General features: G+C 55.0%; 2 protein-coding genes across 4 annotated transcripts in view; one reads left to right on the top strand and one right to left on the bottom strand.

Annotated features, from left to right (window-relative positions):
* Positions 1-330: 330 nt before the first annotated feature.
* TADA1 (transcriptional adaptor 1) lies at positions 331-10,458 on the bottom strand. 3 transcript variants are annotated; one of them, XM_037167425.2, is made up of 8 exons: positions 10,254-10,458; positions 9,562-9,653; positions 9,246-9,311; positions 5,914-6,011; positions 4,416-4,625; positions 3,201-3,352; positions 1,521-1,683; positions 331-1,197 (listed from the first exon to the last, which is right to left on the bottom strand). In XM_037167425.2, the coding sequence occupies exons 1-8, from the start codon at positions 10,325-10,327 to the stop codon at positions 1,045-1,047; spliced, it is 1,008 nt and encodes a 335-aa protein (XP_037023320.2). In that variant the 5' UTR covers positions 10,328-10,458; the 3' UTR covers positions 331-1,044. The 3 variants fall into 3 exon arrangements, with proteins under 3 accessions (XP_037023320.2, XP_053515348.1, XP_053515349.1); XM_053659373.1 differs by lacking the exon at positions 10,254-10,458 and adding an exon at positions 9,794-10,107; XM_053659374.1 differs by lacking the exon at positions 10,254-10,458 and having other exon boundaries at positions 4,416-4,620.
* A 2,204-nt stretch (positions 10,459-12,662) lies between these two features.
* The window catches only part of MAEL (maelstrom spermatogenic transposon silencer), an 88,345-nt gene continuing 83,902 nt past the window's right edge, over positions 12,663-17,105 (top strand). Inside the window, exons 1-2 of the mRNA XM_053659399.1 lie at positions 12,663-12,919; positions 14,185-14,766. Coding sequence (XP_053515374.1) covers positions 14,578-14,766 — 189 coding nt within the window. The 5' untranslated portion in view covers positions 12,663-12,919; positions 14,185-14,577. The remainder of the gene's footprint in view (positions 12,920-14,184; positions 14,767-17,105) is intronic.

The raw sequence follows: 17,105 nt of genomic DNA, 5'->3' as shown, positions 1-17,105 counted from the left end.
GGCGGCCCGGGGAGCAGCACGTTCCCAGAATCTCGAAGGGCGTCTGCAGCACAGTAACTGAGCGAGGGAGACGGTTTACTTTTCCTTGGTGGCCTTAGCTCACCTACAGAGCATGGAAGGAGGAGACGCTTACCTCATTTGGAATGTACTTCTTCATCTTTCTCGTCTAGAACATTGTTTGGAGACGTCTTGCTGAGGTCTCACTGCACAGGGCTTTTCAGGTGTCTGTAGACAGCAACACCCCTAACCTGTTCCATAAACAAACGGTTTTCTCCCAAAATGTTTATTTGTCACGTTTAAGATACAGAATCGAATACACAGATCCACCTACCGACCCATCTGTACCTATTCATACACTAATAACCCACAGAGAGTCCCATTCTAACGCGGCCGACCCCTGACCAGCATGGGTTGGAATGGCGGTGCGTACACTGGGACCTTCCGTGAATGCCCAGACTGCTGACCGCAGGTGGGAGTCCAGACGCTTCCACGCCGTGTCACGTCGGGGACTGGGGCACCTGCGGGTGTGGGCATCAGTGTTGGGGAGTCACAGATCACAGGCGAATTTGTGGCTGCGTCCCTCACGCCCTCACTGTTCAGGGCTGACCACACGGCCAGCAGCCCTCGAGGAAAAAGCAACGCGTGGGTGGAAAACAGACTCTGTTTGCAGCGACACTGCCAAAGGCCAGTTGTTTTCCCTTTACCATCTGAACACCAGGGACACAGTTCACAGGAACAGGGGGACGACCGTGTAGAAATGCAACCCGTCCGCATGGACCACTCAAACACCCCACGGGAACAACGAACAGGTGGACCCGTCCACCGCGGTCTTCGGGCCCGTCAGCCCCGGGAAGGAAATGGGAATCAGGAGAAGACAGTTCACAAGGTCGTCCCAGGGTGTCACCTGCCCGACACCTCGGGCAGAGCGCCCCCCCCACCCGGGCATCTCTGGAGGAAAGGTCCTGTTGGCAGGTCCCCGTCAGTCTGGGAGTGCGGACGGGCCAAAACCGCCCACTCTCAGTCCTCGGTGCGGGGGGGCGGGGCTCAGCACAGCAGCAGACCCTCCTTGGCGGCCAGGCGCTGCCTGTGCACCCGGTCCTGCTGCAGCTCCTCATGGTTCGGGTGCCAGAGCTTCGTGATGACCCTCTCGATGTTGAGGGCATACACGGTGTGCGTGGGGATGACCTCCCGGTGCACCTGGGGCAGACACGGGCGTCCTCAGTCACACTTCCAGAGCCACAGACCACGCCCACAGGAGACACACTAACCCGAGACCTTGGACCAGCACCCTGCGAATCCCAAACCAGCTGACGAGAACCCAGGAAAACCCAGGTCTGAAATGGGAATGAGGGGGCGAGGGCACTTTTTTCCTCTTCTTTCTCTTGCTGGGAGGTGGGGGCGGTGGGGATTAGAAGGGACCCCTGGGCCCAGGGTTTGAGTGAGTTATGGACAGCGAACAGTCCAAACCGGCAAACAAAAGGCCAGGAAGTGGGCCGGCTCCTGAAGGAGCCGAGAGTTACCTGCAAAGCTTCGAAAAGGTCGTACATGTTGACCGGGGGCAGGGACGCCGGGAGGGTGTCCCCCGAGCAGGCCAGCAGCAGCGCGGCCTGCTGCTCCGCGTCGTCGGGGTGCGGGTGGGACGCTGGGTTCTGGCCGGCACAAGGAGCGGAGAAGGCTGGGGGGCTGAGCACAGAGCGAGTCAGAAACAGTCCCGAGAGTTTGGACAGGGAGGCGGGGACTCACTCACTAACAAGCTCTTCCAGGGAAGTAGGGACCCAGATATTCTTTAGCTGGTGTGGAAAGGAAGAATCTGGGGCTTTCACTTTTAAAGGCAGCCCAGCCGTCAGGTGGGAAAGAAAATGTAGAGCGACATTGACCCCCTTCCCTCCACCACGTGAAAGCACCTACTACGCTCAGCACACACAGCCAGACTCGCCCCTGAATTGCTTCTGCCTGGAAAAGCATAGTGGACCTTAATTCAAGGAAACTGCAAACAGCGGTGAGGAGGAAGGCGGCTGGTGCCGAACCTACAGGATCCCAGAGAAGACGCCGGAAGCCGCGGCCCGCACACGGGGGGGCCACAGGTACAAACGCAGGGTTGGGGAAGGAACCCGGGTCTGGCCTGTTCCCGACACAGGCCCCAGACACACTCAGCGGGGAGTGGGCCGGGTTCCTGCGCCTTCACACGGGACAGAACCTGCATGACCGGGAGGGTCACAGAGCAGGGGCAGCCACGCTGAGGAGGGGACGCACCTGGGCACCCAGACGCAGCAGGTTGGGGACGCCGTCCCCGGATCCCACCCCCACGGGGAGCCCCCTTTCTTGGTTCATTGTTCTCTGCAAGAATGACTTACAAACGAGAACAGGTGCTCCAGGCACACAGGCCCACAGGAGACGGAGACTGTACGTCCTCACCCGCGTAACCTACGTGGTGAGCCCGGGTTGGGGAGGGCCAATGGGTGCTGGCCCCCGCTGCGGGCCCTGGGGGGTCAACACGTCCCTCCACCCTCTGCTCAGCCTCCCAGGCCCCTGCCTGTCACTTCACCAGCATCCTTCCCGCACGTCTCCTGGGACCCTGTTTCCCTGGGCGCGTAACCAGACACCCCAGGTCCGGCACGTGGGGAAATGCAGTCACTTCGGCTTCCACGAGCAAACTCCCATTACTTTTCTTTCCCAGGGGCTTAAAATTTGGACAAAATATTCTGGGAAGTGGCGGGGTGGGTGCAGAGATGAAGGTGTCCTGGATCCTCTCAGACAGGGGTGGCTCTGGGCGCCAGGGAGACCTGGGGCCCTGGGTCTGCCCAGCAACTGCCAGGAGCCAGGTGGCCACTGGGTCAGGCCACTCCTCTAAGCTACTGCCCCGCCCACCGAGAAGCCCCGCCCCCACCCAACAATCGTTCCCCCCCTCCCCCCCCCCCCAGCACTTCCCACAGAGAGCAGGCGCCCTCCACCAGGCAGGGGCTGCCCCGCAGGAGCCTCAGAAAGTGGGGGCCCTCATTTAAAGCACACGCAGCAGTCAAACTCTGTGACTTTACTTCCGCCAGGAAGGGCGTCACAACCCACCAGTGACCACGTGAGGCACCGGCGTGGGCCGGGACAAAGCACTGGACACCGGGGTACCCCAGGCTCCCCGAATCCAAAGCCCAAGCCTTCACAGTGGCCGCCCGGGCCGGACACGCGCCGACCGCAGGCCCCCGTACCTTTCCATCAGGCTGTTGTACACCACCACGCTGTTCTTCAGGTAGGGCTGCGGGGTCACGTTGCTGCCGAAGGCGTACTTGAAGTGGCCGTCCCGCAGCCGGTAGGCCTTCCTTCTCGACACGACGGAGGCCAATATGTCTTTTAGGTGGTTCTGTAGAAGCAAGGAGAATAGCGTGAAATCCCGTGTAAAAGCAAATCCTAACCCTTCCACTAACCCACTCACGGCCCCTGGCATTTAGTGGCTGGAGACGGGGACAGGCCGGCACCGCTGGGACCGTGCGAAGGTCCCCAGGGAGCCAGAGCCAGACCCGGGTGCCGGGGGGGGGGGGGGGGGGCGGATAGGAAGGCACGCTGCTCCCATCTGTTGTATTTAAGACGAGCTTGTCCTACAGGACGTTTTAAAAGGTTTTATGTCTCCAAACTATCTCCTGTCTCTCAAAAATGATTTTCAGATAGCCTGAAATAAAAGCATAAAAATAGGCGAACAATTTCCTAAAAAAGGGGCAAACCTTTAAAATGGGACAGAAAGTTTCTCGGATGTACTGGTTGTGGTGCGCCATCCACTGAAGTCCTTCCCTGTGGCTCTCCCACAAGCCCCGTGGACGACGGACTTACAGGACAGAAACAAAACACCGGGTGTTCAACGTCTCTTTGCCTTGGTGGCAGCCAAGCATGTAAGGGAGGGCTGGCAAAGGGGACAGCAGACTCGGTCCCAGCCACTGTCGGCCCAGGGACCAGGGATGGTGTCTCCGTCACCCCAGCGAGGGTGTCTCCCCGCAGGACTTCATGGCATGCAGCGTGTGACTTCCACACGCAGAAGTCACATGAAGTTTGTAACTTAGGATCTTTGAGGTGCAGCTGAGGGAAGGGGACCCCATGGCCCTGGAGCACCGGTGCCTGCAGACCCCCACGGGTCTTCTGTCCGACGACTAAATGGAAACACAGAGCAGTGAATGCCAGTGTGCTGAGCCTAAAGCCCATTGCACAGACGCCCAGGCTGCCACTCTCCAAGTGCCAGAGGTTTATCCTTAGGAGCCTCAATCTCGGTCTCCACCCTGGGTAACAAGGCGCACATCGGACCAAGCCTAAGCTCAAAGAATCCAAGGTGCCTCACGACAACTCTGAGGACAGAGGGACTTCACACACACACGCAAGCGCGCCACCCGCAACCTGCGCCGGCGCTCCGCCCCTGCGCTCCGCCCCCGCACGCCGACCTCCACGGCGCAGACCACCGCCGACACAGCCTCCTCGGTGACGTTGTCCAGGCCGTGCTCGTAGGCCGTCACGATCATCCTGCCCTCCAGCTGGCCGCGCGTGGGCAGCATCATGGTGTGGGAACAGAGCTTCAGGTCGTCGTCATCTTGGGGGTCCTTCGCCACAAACTGCTGGGCCCCCGAGAGGGGGTTCTGAGGCTGGAACCTGTGCTGAGAGAGGCGGGGTTTCAGGGTCACCCATCGTGGTGGCGAGGCGCGGGACGCGCGGGACTCAGCAGGCCGCGGGTTCGTGCTGCTGAGACCATGTGGCAGGGGTTAGAAAAACAAGACAGCAGTGACGTGCGCAGGGTCACCGAGTCACACGTGTCCCCAGGGGACGACGGAGACGTGTTTTGGGCAGCAGGGGCAGCATCCTGACATCCTAATCTCTGGCATCTCTATGATCACAGAAGAGACGGCTCTCTGCTAAAAATAACCACTGAAGAGGAGGAGAAGGCTGGAAACTATTTCCAAACAAGCCGGAGCACGTCGCGTACACTTCAGGGAGGCAGGTTCTGAACGTGCCATCAGCCCTGCGGTGAAGCCCTGACCCTGCCCGGCTCACCGGCCCCGAGACGCTGACACTGTTCAACGGCGGCTGAGCTGCTATTGTCTCCTAGGTGCAGTTCTCAACGCAGTTCTCCTTCCAAGGCGGCGTCATACTCACTTATAACCCTTTTTCGCTATCTTTGCCTGCTCATAAAACCTCTGCCTCCCCCTGGGAGCTTCAGAGAGCTCGGTTCTATCTCCTGCCCTCAGTGGGGGGCTCGCCCCCCGGCAGCTTTAGCTGCCGCCCAGCACATGGCACTTTGTAGCGGGAATGTGTGAGGTCTGCATTATTACAAAAGCAACAACTGCGCAGGTAAAAAACTGCATTTTTACAAAAAACACATCTGCTGGGTCCAAGTGGCCACCAGATGGAATATTAACGACATAAAACGCAGGAGGGCAGAGACACATGTTTGTGGACACAAACCTATAAAGCTAGTGATGCCCAGTCAAAATCTATAAAAGGGGTGTTTTGGAGAAACTTTGTTCCCTGGGTAGAAACTGGAAAAAGTAAGTAACTCTGAAACGCACACAAATTTTACAGCCAAACGCCTCTGGGGCTTCTCTGCTGAGCCCGAAGGCTCCGGCCCACGGGGCATGCAGGGGACAGCAGGTCCCCCAGCCCCGAGGACAGAAGTCACTGCAGAAAAATATTTCAGGGGAGGAAGGGCAGAGGCACAGCCGTTGAACCACTATAAAATCAATAGGTACTAATGATAACATTGATGGTTATGCAAAAAAAAAAACCCCCAGCATTATAACAATTCAGGCACCTCTCTGATTTCCCAGACAGTAACACCTTCCCCCCACCATGACACCCCCTTTTGTCCCCAACTCCATTACCAGTAACTTCATGACCACTTAAATATGCAAACCAGCCTTTACCAAGATCTCTTGAAGAGCAACCTACATCAAATTTCTGACGAACAGATGAAAGCTTCTTCCTCCCCTTCGGTTTCCCGGGTTTGGCTGCAGGGGTCCCGGGCCAGGGCAGAGAGCCGGCCCCCTCTGGGGACAGAAAACAATAAGCATGAGAGACAGCACAGGCAGCTGGTCACCGCTGCGTGTTTTCATTGGGGCTGTAAAAGCATGTCGTGCTCGAGTGTCAATAAATAACAGGTACTGAAGTTCCGAGCTTCCCCACTTCTCCAAACCAAGTCTGTTCCACCCGCGGTTTTCCCCAGCTGTAAGCAAAGCGGTTGTTTCTGGAACGCAGGCCTGTGGCCCGCGCACCCTAGCTCCAGACGGTGAACCGGGCGCACTGCCCTCCTCTGTCCTCAGGACCCTGCTAGAGAAGTCGGTAAGGAAAGTGAGGGGTGTGTCTGGCAGAGGTGACGGGGACAGTGAGTGGCGGACGAGACGGGCCCTCGACACATTTCCAGGACGGGCTGAACAGGTGCTGACAGCAGACACGTTCCGGCCACGACCCGCGCTGGAGAACCGACACAATGGGGGAGCCCGGCTGCCCAGGAGAGACCCGGGGGGACATGGACTCGGAGAAGGTGAGTGTCGTGGGCAGAGCGAGGGCTCTGTCAACACGCCCCTTCTCTCCCCCGGGGACGGACTGGCACAAAGCAGACAGGCAGGGTGGCCTGCTCAGCAGCCACTGTCCGCTGCCGCCTTGCGTGCATGGACTGTGGTTAAAGGGACCACGTGCCTGTGGTTAAAGGCACCTTAAGAAAGACCAAGCTAGGCACACGAAAACAGGGGTCCCAGCGGTAAAGAACCGGACCACACAAGGGACTCCGGTCACTTCCAGCTGCTGACCTCAGACGGCGGAGAAGACATGCACGGAGAAAAGGAAAGGAGATTCTGTGGGAGCTGCCGAAGTAAAAGACACAAAGGACAGGACGGCTGGACAGCAGAGTTGAGGAAACCTCACTAGACACGGTGCAGTGAACGGAAACCTGCCTACACGGCTGCAAGGAGAGAGAGCTGAGCTTGTGGGCGGGCGAAAGTAGGCACAGCCGTGAGGATGCAGAACGCGAGCTCATCTGTGTATTATCATCGACTGACGGTGCTATTTTCCCTGGGGACAACTGTCGACCTGCTTTTGCTCCACCCAGAGGTGTACCGGGAGCCCGCGAGGACCCCGGAAGAACAAAAGGATGGGAGTGGTGGCCTTTGAGAACAGGTATCCGGTGGGAAAAAGCTTTTCTTTGTAAGACCTTCTGTACTGTTCTTGTTAACCCTAAACATACAGGTTAGTGTTAACAGAGGGAAAAAATCAAAGTAGTACAAGCTCATTACAGTTCTCTTGAAAAAATATCCACCAAAATATTTTAAAGAAACACAGGGAAAAAAAATAACCAAAATACCCATCATCCTAGCAAAATACTGTTTCCATGTTGATGTTTTCAGAACGATGAGATTTTTGACGAACCCTTCAAGTTCCTCAGTTCTCTCTGTGGGAAGTCAGTTCTTCCCGCTCACCACTGCAGGGGTCTCCAGCACCCAGACCCTCCAGGGTGGGGGCAGCGTCTGTCGGCCTTAGAGGGTTTCCCACAGAGACCGGCTCCGGAGGAATGGAGCTGGCCCTCAGGGGATGCTGCTGTCCTGCGGCCAGCCAAGTGGGTGAGGACCACCAGAGACGACAGGCAGAGCTTTCCGGTGGCAGCTGGGCTCCGGCTGGGAGCCCACCCTGGGGCTTGCTGGACAGACCGATGGACAGGCCTCGGGTGTTTATGTTCTTCCCCTTTGTTTTCTCTGAAGTCTGTTCCCTACTCCACAAAGAGAGGCGGATCCCTCCCTGGAAAGGTGTTGTGAGGACCATGTGACATCCGGCTGTGTCCAGTCGCTCAGCAAATATTATTATTAAAATCGCCTTTCCCGCCCACCTTAGAGAAATAGGAAAAAACCCACTGGTCACAGTTCTAAGTCCAAAGGCCGGCATGTTGCCAGGCAACATTCAATGATTCCGTTTTGAGAAAAGACACTTTGGGTGTTGATGGAGAAACAATGTCAGGTGTCAAATGTTTCTTCATGTATTTAAAAATAACCAGTAATGACATTCACCAGTATCAAAGGCTTTGTTTAAATAAAATCAGCCAGCTTTAAAAAAAAATCGATAGTACTGTCTCCATTTTATACATTAAAGCTAAGATCACCCGATAATTCACTTCTTTCTCTAAGCTCAACTTGAACCCAGGTCTCTTGACGCCCATCAAGCAGGGCTTTTGTTTCCGGTCGCATGTCTTTTGGGCTCGTGGCACTTCTGAATATGCCTGCCTTGAAAGTCAGATCTGCCCCTCGCAATCTTGGCTTCTCTGATCCATTCAAGGTGAACAGAACTCGGAACCTGACACGGTGGACCCTGGGCAGTGAGGGCAGGTGCGGGCAGGTGAAGGTTGGTGCAGACCAGGGACCCACCCACGGGAACTTCTGGGAGTGGAGGAACAGGCCTGGGGAGACCTTTTCCTGACTCTTTATTATTCAGTGCAGGTTAACAGAGAGGGATGACCCCAAATACCAGCCGTTCCTAGAGGAATGTGGGCTTTTAAGAAATGATCATCGGAATCACCATAAACCCCTTTGAAAAAAAAATTCGACTTAATCTACAGCAGGTTTAACAAAAGCCCAGGATAAGTTTTATCATGGGGCAAGTTTTTAATGGTTTGTTTTTGACAAATGGTTGAAACAGGTGGCTTGTACCATTTAAGCTCCAAAGAATCAGGGACCCTGGGGTGGGGGTTTCTGTCTAAATACACCTATTTAGGCTGATGCGACAGACTGAGCCCCAGCTTCCTCCCATCTCCCAACAGGCTGCCATCCACGACCTTCTGCTTTCCCTAATAACCTGCCAAACACACATGCAGAAGCGCTCACCTACCTCCCAGGTGCTAACGTCTCACTGGAGAACACACCTGGAAGCCCAGGTTTCCACTCCCTCCACGTACAATAACCCCTCCCAGCACCCAGCCCTTCCCCACCTCTCAGGACTTCAGTAACTAAAGTCCAGCTGGGTGGGGAGTCAAGACCCAAAGTCAGTGTGAGTTCAGGGAGATGGCCGACTTTAACCGGGTTCTGTACAAGAACTTTAACAAGGTTCTATACAAAGAACGTCGCACTTGCAAACACAAGTGTGTTACTTCTGTCAAAGAATGTGCATCTTCGTAGTCACATTTCCTTTGAGCCCTTCAAAGAACATCGTGCTCACAAACACAGGTGTGTTCCAGGAGGCTGAAGCCCAGTGCTTCGGGGCTTTGCCACCGGAGATCCCTCCAGCGTTGCTGCCCCCCTTACCTGGAGCGGACACCAAGATCTGACACCGAGTGAGGATCGCCAGGAGGAACTCGTTGTGCGAGTGGACTGCAACAGAAGAGTGCCACGGGTCACACACAAAATACTTCCGTCACGAGGAAACCACCTATTTTAGCCCTGCCTTTCAGGATGTTGGACAGCCCCTGTTCTGCCATTTTTACACGTAATTTTAAATACCCCCGTTATATACACCACTAAAACCAAACTTTTATTTACTTTTTAAGTGAAAAGGCTTTAATGTACTGCAAATCTGGGAAATCTCCAGAACAGCACAACAATCCCCAGGGGACTGTTTTACCATTGTCTTGCGTGAGAAGTCTGTGAGCCTCAAGGTCAAACTCTTCTTTGCTGATCTTCTGCTTGAACCACAGCTTTAAGTTGGCCCAGTATCTGCAGAGGTAGACACAGGATTAAGAACCACAGGCTTTGCTTCCTTCCCAAGTTCACCTCAGCTGCCCCAACTCCCAGGGAAGGGCGGTTTTACTCTCCTAGTGTCCGCCTTCTCATCTGTCAAAGGGGAATAATTGCACCTTGCGTGCATCTCTGTTGCGAGACGTGATGACACAGAACATTCAGAGAGCTTGAAGGGTGTTCCGTAAGTGTCCGCTACTATTATTCAGCCGGAAGGTCTGTGTGCCTCCCGAAATTGCCGCCTTGCTCTCTCCGACTGCGCCCGCGCCCACCCGAGCGCAAAGCCTCCTCCTCCAGGAAGCCCTCCCGGGGCGCCGCGCCCTCGCACCCGGCCTGCTCCCGCTCAGGGGGTCCCAGGGAGGAAACGCACTATTCCTGCCCCGCCCAGGGAGGAGCCCCAGCCCCCAGGGAGGCAGGGAGGCCTCATCTGCAGCGCGACAGGCCCTGGGGCCCGCCCGGCGCAGAGGCCCCGCCACCCGCGATGTCAGGCTGCCCAGGTCCGGGAGGCGGGGGCATCCTCGAGCGGCCCAAGGCCGGAGAGCCCCGCGCGGAAGCTCGGGCTGCGCCGCGGGCTCTTACTGTTTCACGTTGTCCCCCAGAGCCTCGCTCAGGTTCTTCTTGGCCGCCTCCAGCTCGCTCACAAAGGTCGCCATTGCTCCCAACTCTCAGCCCGACCGCAGACCGCTCCGCCACGGCGCCCAGCAACCAAAAAACCAACGCGGCGGCGGCCTGGCGCTGGAGGCCGCGCGCCGGGGGACCAGCCCGCTCTCTCCTGCCCCGCCCCGCGACGCTCGGAAGACGTCCGTTTGGTTGTCGGCTCCGCCCGCCTTTCTCTACGGAAAGGGCGGAGCCAACTCCGCTGTCTGCTCCGCCCCGGCCCCGGTCACGTGCCCCCACCGCGCGGTGGCGCTGCAGCGCCGCCTGCTGGGCTGACGCGGGACTCCCTTTCAGTCTGTCACCTGCCTACTGTTCCCGATGCGGCCCCGAGTCCGCATCTCACCTGAATGAGAAGCTCACCCCCCCGGGCCAAAAAGCGCGAGCAGCCTCGATTGTATTCTTTCTCCGCTGTGGTTTTCGCGGAGCACTAATCATCTGATGTGCCATTTACTGGCATGATCTTGTTAATGTTACGTCCCCTCCAACTAACAGGTAAGTTCCCTGAGGCCAGGACCTGCTGCGGAGCCTGGCGTGAGCACCGCTGGCTGAGCGAGTAAAGTAATTATGAGAAATGGGAGGGAAATGCACAGAGGATAAAAAGAAAGAAAAAGTGTTTTACCACCTCCCCGACTCTTAACTGAGCTTTCTCGAGACGCCACGCGCCATAATTTAGAATCATGCCCTACTTTTTAAAAATTTTTTTATTGATTATGCTGTTACAGTTGTTCTATTCCCCCCTTTATTCCCCTCCACCCTACCCCCTCATCCCCACCATTACCCCCCCTTTAGTTTATGACCATGTGTCTCAAGTCCTTTAGATTCTATATTTTCCATGCTATTCTTGCCCCCCATCTATTTTCTATCAACTGTCTATGCTACTTATTTTCTGTACCTTCTCCCCCCTTCTCCTCCTCCCACTCCCCTGTTGCTAACCCTCCTTGAGATCTTCATTTCTATGTTTCCACTCCTGATCTAGCTGTCCTTTTAGTTTGCTTTCGTTTTCGGTGTGGTTGTTACAACTGTGAGTTTGTTGTCCTTTCACTGTTCATGTTTCTTTAACTTCTTTTTCTTCGATAAGTCCCTTTAACATTTCATATAATAAGGGCTTGGTGATGATGAACTCCTTGAATTTGATCTTATCTGAGAAGCACCTTATCTGTCCTTCCATTCTAAATGAAAGTTTTGCTGGATAGAGCAATCTTGGTTGTAGGTCTTTAGATTTCATGACTTGGAATACCTCTTTCCAGCCCCTTCTTGCCTGTAAGGTCTCTTTTGAGAAATCCGCTGACAGTCTGATGGGGACTCCTTTATAGGTGACTGTCCCCTTGTTTCTTGCTGCTTCTAGGATTCTCTCCTTCATTTTAATTTTGGCTAATGTAATTATGATGTGCCTTGGTGTGTTCCTTCTTGGGTCCAACTTCTTTGGTACTCTCTGAGCTTCCTGGATTTCCTGGAAGTCTATTTCCTTTGCCAGATTGGGGAAATTCTCCTTTATTATTTGTTCAAATGCATTTTCCACTGGTGGCTGTGCCTTTCCCCCTTCTGGTACCCCTATAATTCAGATGTTGGAGTGTTTAAAGATGTCCTGGAGGTTCCTAAGCCTCTCCTCATTTCTTTGAATTCTTGCTTCTTGACTCTTTTCTGCTTGGCCATTATTTGCTTTCTTCTTGTCCACTCCATTGATTTGAGTCCCAGTTTCCTTTTCATTGCTATTGGTGTCCTGTGCAATTCCATTCATTTCAATTAGTTTTGCCTTCATATATTTGTCTAATTTGTCGGTATAATCAACCAGTTCTGTGAGGATCCTGATCACCAATGTTTTAAACTGTGCGTCTGTGAGTTTTGCTATTTCTTCATCGCTTAGATTTATTGGCTCTGGGACTCTGAGATCCTCCTGCGCCATTCTTGGTCTGTTCGGGCCCTTTAAGTGTGAGAAGCGGCGCCTTGGATTCCCAGGTCGCTGGGTTGTGACGCCGTATGTGGGGGCGTGGCCAGAGCGGGAAATGGCGGCCCCCTCTGCCGCTTCTCACAGCTGGGTGCGGAGGAGCAGTGCCTTAGGTGGTTCACCTGGGCCGGGCCAGTCAGAGTCGCTGGGTTATGACGCTGTATGTGGAGGTGGGGTCAGAGCAGGGAAATGGCGGCGCCCTCCACTGCCGCTTGCCGTGGGGACCTGCCGGCCCGGTCCAACCGCTCACTCCCTCGCCTGTCCACCCTCGCACAAATGCGCGACCTCAGTCAACACGCAGCCCCGGGCCCGGCTGTCTCCCCCGAGGTCGCTCGCCTGGTTGCTCGCTGGGTCGCTCACTAGGTCGGACCCTGCGCCTGGATTCCGCGGGCCTGAGTGTGTCTGGCCGAGTCCTCCTGTGCAACCCTGCTCCGCCAGCCGCTGGTTTCGCCCCTTACCGGTCAGGCTGAAGAATTTGTTGTTAACGGACTTCCGAAAAGTTCAATTTTCTGTGTTCTGGCTGTGTTTTCTGTTGCTAATATTTAGTTTTCTCTAATCTTGGTTGTGTGAGAAGGCACGGCACATCCACCTATGCCTCCATCTTGGCGGAAGTCCCATGCCCTACTTTAAGCTGTGAATTTTGGTGAGTTTTTAAACTTAATGTATTATAGGAATATTTTCTTCTGGCGTTACATTGTCCTTTTAATCTTTTTTTTTTTTTTAGCCTCGCCTGAGGACGTTTTTTTCTTGCTTTGAGAGCGGGTGTGGGGACCAAAAACCCCTGCGCTGTAAGAGAGAAACATTATGAGAAATCAAACCCACGACCCTTTGGTTTCCAGGTCAGGGTTCCAACCAACTGAGACACACCAGCCAGGACTTAATCCTAATTTTAATGCCAGCATAATTAAGATCGCTTTCATTGTTCCTCTATTGGAAGTGATGCAGTAATACAGTTGATGCAGAAAGCCTGTGTAGAAATACTATGTAAAGGAAAGCCATCCCAAATGTTTATTTTCTATATGGCTGTTTGACTTCTATATCCCTAGAATTTTGGCCCCGGCTTGATGGATTCTTCCCAGTTCTGTATTTAATGAAGTCCCGGTGCTTTGGGTGTTTGGGGCAGTAGGATTGGATGTTGATGGAGTTGTGAGATGTCTCACTGTGGAGACTGTTTTTATTATTCATCCTATTATTTAGAAGTTTTATTGAAACACAGTTCTGTTCCTGGGCCCGGCTTAAAACCCTCTGAAGCTGAGAAAGTGCAGCCGGCCCTTAAACGGCATGGGCTGGAACCGCCGTCCACTTATTCAGGGATTCTTTTCAGCAAACAAACACAGCTGGCCCATGGTACCCATGGGTTAGCATCTGCAGATTCAACCAACCATGGGCGGAAAACAGGAGTTTCACGTCCCCAACCCCCAACTCCCAACCAGGGGTCCAAAGTGCTGTTCTCCTCTGCAGTTGGTGGAGTCCCGTGTTTGGAGGATGGAGGGTGGAGTCAAAATTTAAACATGGATTTCTGAGGGCATGGGGGTGAGGGGCTGTCACCCCATCTTGCTCAAGAGCCAGCTGTGCCTAGTTTATTCAGGGTGTGCCAACAAAGCTCCACCGGCCGGCGGCTTAAACAACAGACGATTATTTGCTCGCAGTCCCGGAGGCTGGAAGTGTGAGATTAAGGCGGCAGCAAATGTGGTTTTGGGTGAGGCCTCTCCATCTGGCAGGCGGGTGGCCACGTCTCTCTGGCCTCACCTGGCCTGTGCTCAGGGTGGGCGGCTAATTAGCCTCTGAGCACCAGAAGAGATAGCCACCTGTGGGCACTGCCCAGTAGGTGCCCCCAGGGTGTTTTGATATCTGGAGGGGAATCTCAGCAGGCGCTCCTCACACTTCTGCTGCCTCTTCTTACTCCAGGGCCCTGCCGGCGAAGCGCCCCCTGGCTTCTATGGCCGCAATAAGAATGCCACAGTCTGGGAGATGTCTTGAAGAGTTCCCACTAAGGATGAAGTGAGCCCTGGGCATAAAAGTACCAGAGGGATGTATGGGGCCCTCCTTTGCACTTTCCAAAACGCAAGCTGTTAAACTGCATACCTCCAACCCCCTGGAAGCAGCTAGCCAGGCAGCAAGTCGGAAAGCAGGGCAGAAGAAGCCTGTGGCCCCTGCTCAGAATGTGGGCGGGGCTTCTCCAAGGCGTCGGAAACCGAGCTTCTGTATAGAGATGGAGGTCAGGCGCAGGAGGGATCTTTGGCACTTGGGACAGCTGGCCATTCGAGACAGACACACCGTCACTGAGTCGCTAAGGACACAATGAGCCCGTGCTGGATGGAGATGAGGCTCCAGGTCGCCCTCTGGAAGGAGGGAAAGGCCCAGGTGAAATCCAGCGGTTACGGATGCAGCTGTATTGGCCCGTGCGTCCCGCCCCCTGCCCGAGCCTGCGGCCACCGTCCACCCTGGTCAGATAGCGCCGGTGAGCTGGCAGCCAGGACTTCCTCCAAGGTAAGGAGCCGTCTTGCCTGTCTTGATTGGCTCATGCCTCGTTTCTTTTTAAACTGGTATTTCTCTTGTAAAGAAGTCTTTTCCGGACGTCCCTTGTCCCCCTATTATGTCCTCTAATTGGTGGTGTGGGTGCTCAGGAAGGACGTGGCGACATAACAGCGCCTTGCGAAAGGGCGAGCGCCACCCCGTCGGCCTGAGGTCTGCATCCTGGCCCGTCCCGGCCCGGCTCTGGGACTCTGGGCAAGTGACATAGTCACCCTGCCCGAGTGCCTGCATCTGCAGGGTAGGGAGGATGTGGTTCTTAGCTGCTGTCATAAGAATTACATTGTAACACGTCAGAGTGAGGAGAGCCCTTGGCACGGTGCCAGGCACCTCGTAAAAGTCAGTGTAACAGTTGTTATTTTGATCATGCGCATAGCGATGTTGCGAATCTCCCTTTATACGTGGATCCTTTTAGATGTTCTCTGTGGATAATATGTCCGCAGATCAGGGAAGCATATTTTCTTTTCAATTCTTACGCCTCATTTCATTTTCCGGGCTTTTTCCTATTGGCTAGACTAGCACTGTCCGATCCAATGGTCCTGTGACTCAGGGGTCCAGTACCGTAGCCACAAAGGGCTATTCAGTACTTGAAATCCGGCCTGTGAGACCCAGGAACTGAATCTTTAATGACACTTAAACTTGAACACCCACCTGCAGCCGGTGGCAGCCAGACTGAAGGGTTCAAGGCCGGGACCTCTGTTCCAGGTGCACTGGTTGTGCTGACGTTTTCACCACCAAGTCTGGCTGTGGCTGTGAACTTGGGAGGATGCCCTTGACTCCTTGGGGGGCTGAGCATTTCCCAGTGACTTACTGCGTGAATTGGTGCATTTCTGCATCTATTCTGAGGACAGCCTTGTTTTTCTCAGTCACTTTTTCCATGTGTTGAATTATGCAGATATTTTTCTGATGTTAAACCGCTCTTGTATTTCTGGGATAACTCCTCCTTGGTTGGAATGCATTTTTAAAACACGCTGCTGTATTCGATTTGGGAAGACTGTGCTTACGGTTCTGGCATCTGCGGTCATAAGTAATGTGAGTCCCAAACTTTCGAGCACTTTTCCTCATCTGGGTGTAAACCCATTGCGCGTGGAATGAGTGGGGGGATTCCTACTTTTCCTGTTCCCTGAAAGGATGCTTAAAAAAGGGAGGGGCTTCTTCATTATTTGAAATTTGGAGAAAATTCTCCATGAATCCATCTGCCTAGGCTCTGGTGGAGAGCAGGACAGGTTTAAAAAAATTTTTCCAATTCAATTCCCTGGTTATTTGGTGTCTCATTTTTTTTCCTTGAGTTGTTTTTGTTCGTTGATGCGTTTTTCTGTGTCTGTGCGCTAGTTCTGGCTGGTGAGGATGGGCTCCTGGGGGGGCGGGCCGCTCGGGGTGATCAGCGCTGCCCCTGTTTGCGAGTCTGTGGACCCTGAACACACCGTCACAATTTCCGGACACCTCGGAGGATGGCCGAATTCTCAGCGACTTGATTCCAAAGAAGGCGCAGGACGGTCAGGTGAAGAAGCGAGGGCTGGATTGGTCGCGTGTTCTCTCATTTTGGGTCTCAGCTTTCCCGTCACTTCTTTCTAAAGAGTCGGTTTAGGTTCCTGGATTGGAAGCCAGGGTGGGTGCGGGGTCTCCTTCGCGCAGCTCAAGCTGTCGCGGGTCTGGAAGTCCAGGTCCCGGAGCCCTAAAGCGTGCCCGCCGACGGGCTCCAGAGCAACCCAGCCGTCTCTGCGCAGAGACGGCAGACCCCCATGCGGGGCAGCCCCTTGACCGCAGCGACCTCCGGCAGGTGTCGGGAGTCCTCACCACCCGCGCTCTGTTTGTGTCCCGGGACCCCCGGCCCAGCGGAATCTCACGCGGGGACCCTCGTGCGCTCTGGGCTCCTTCAAATGTACAAACCCAGCAGTTCTGGCGGTGCGGGCGGCCTAAATCCCGTGGGGGGACCTTGGTGCCAGCGCCTGGCTCCCAGGGGTGGCTTCGGGGAGACCTTGCGCCCCAGTTGCAAATGCCGCCCCCTGCAAGGAAACAGGGGCTTTGGTGAAGGAATCTTTCTGCGGGTCAGAGCCGGGCCGTGCGCAGCGCTAGAGCTGCTGTCTCAGAGAAACCATGCGAAGGCGCCGAGCAGGTCCCTGCCACCACGGAGGAGGGGTCGCAGCGGCACCTGGAGGAAGAGAGGCCGCCTGGGCTGGGCACGCAGCTCCGCCTCGCCGGCTGCCGGCTGCCGTCTGCTCGACCGCCACTAGGGGGCGATATGCCCTTGTCCTGCGTCCAGGCTCCGCGGTCTGGAGTGAGCCGGTGGCCACCTG

Source organism: Artibeus jamaicensis, unplaced genomic scaffold (assembly GCF_021234435.1).
Source record: "Artibeus jamaicensis isolate MK-2021 breed Jamaican fruit bat unplaced genomic scaffold, CSHL_Jam_final scaffold_625, whole genome shotgun sequence".
NCBI lineage: Eukaryota > Metazoa > Chordata > Mammalia > Chiroptera > Phyllostomidae > Artibeus > Artibeus jamaicensis.
The sequence above is the reverse complement of the archived record's forward strand: the minus strand, read 5'-3'. Positions and strand labels throughout refer to the sequence as shown.

Bases quoted from the DNA above. Each gene is read 5' to 3' on its own strand.
- TADA1 (XM_037167425.2), bottom strand. From the start codon at position 10,327: ATGGCGACCTTTGTGAGCGAGCTGGAGGCGGCCAAGAAGAACCTGAGC. The intron at 9,654-10,253 runs GTAAGAGCCCGC...CTACCTCTGCAG, and splicing joins CTGGGGGACAACGTGAAACA to ATACTGGGCCAACTTAAAGC. The intron at 1,684-3,200 runs GTACGGGGGCCT...CTCTGTGCTCAG, and splicing joins TACAACAGCCTGATGGAAAG to CCCCCCAGCCTTCTCCGCTC.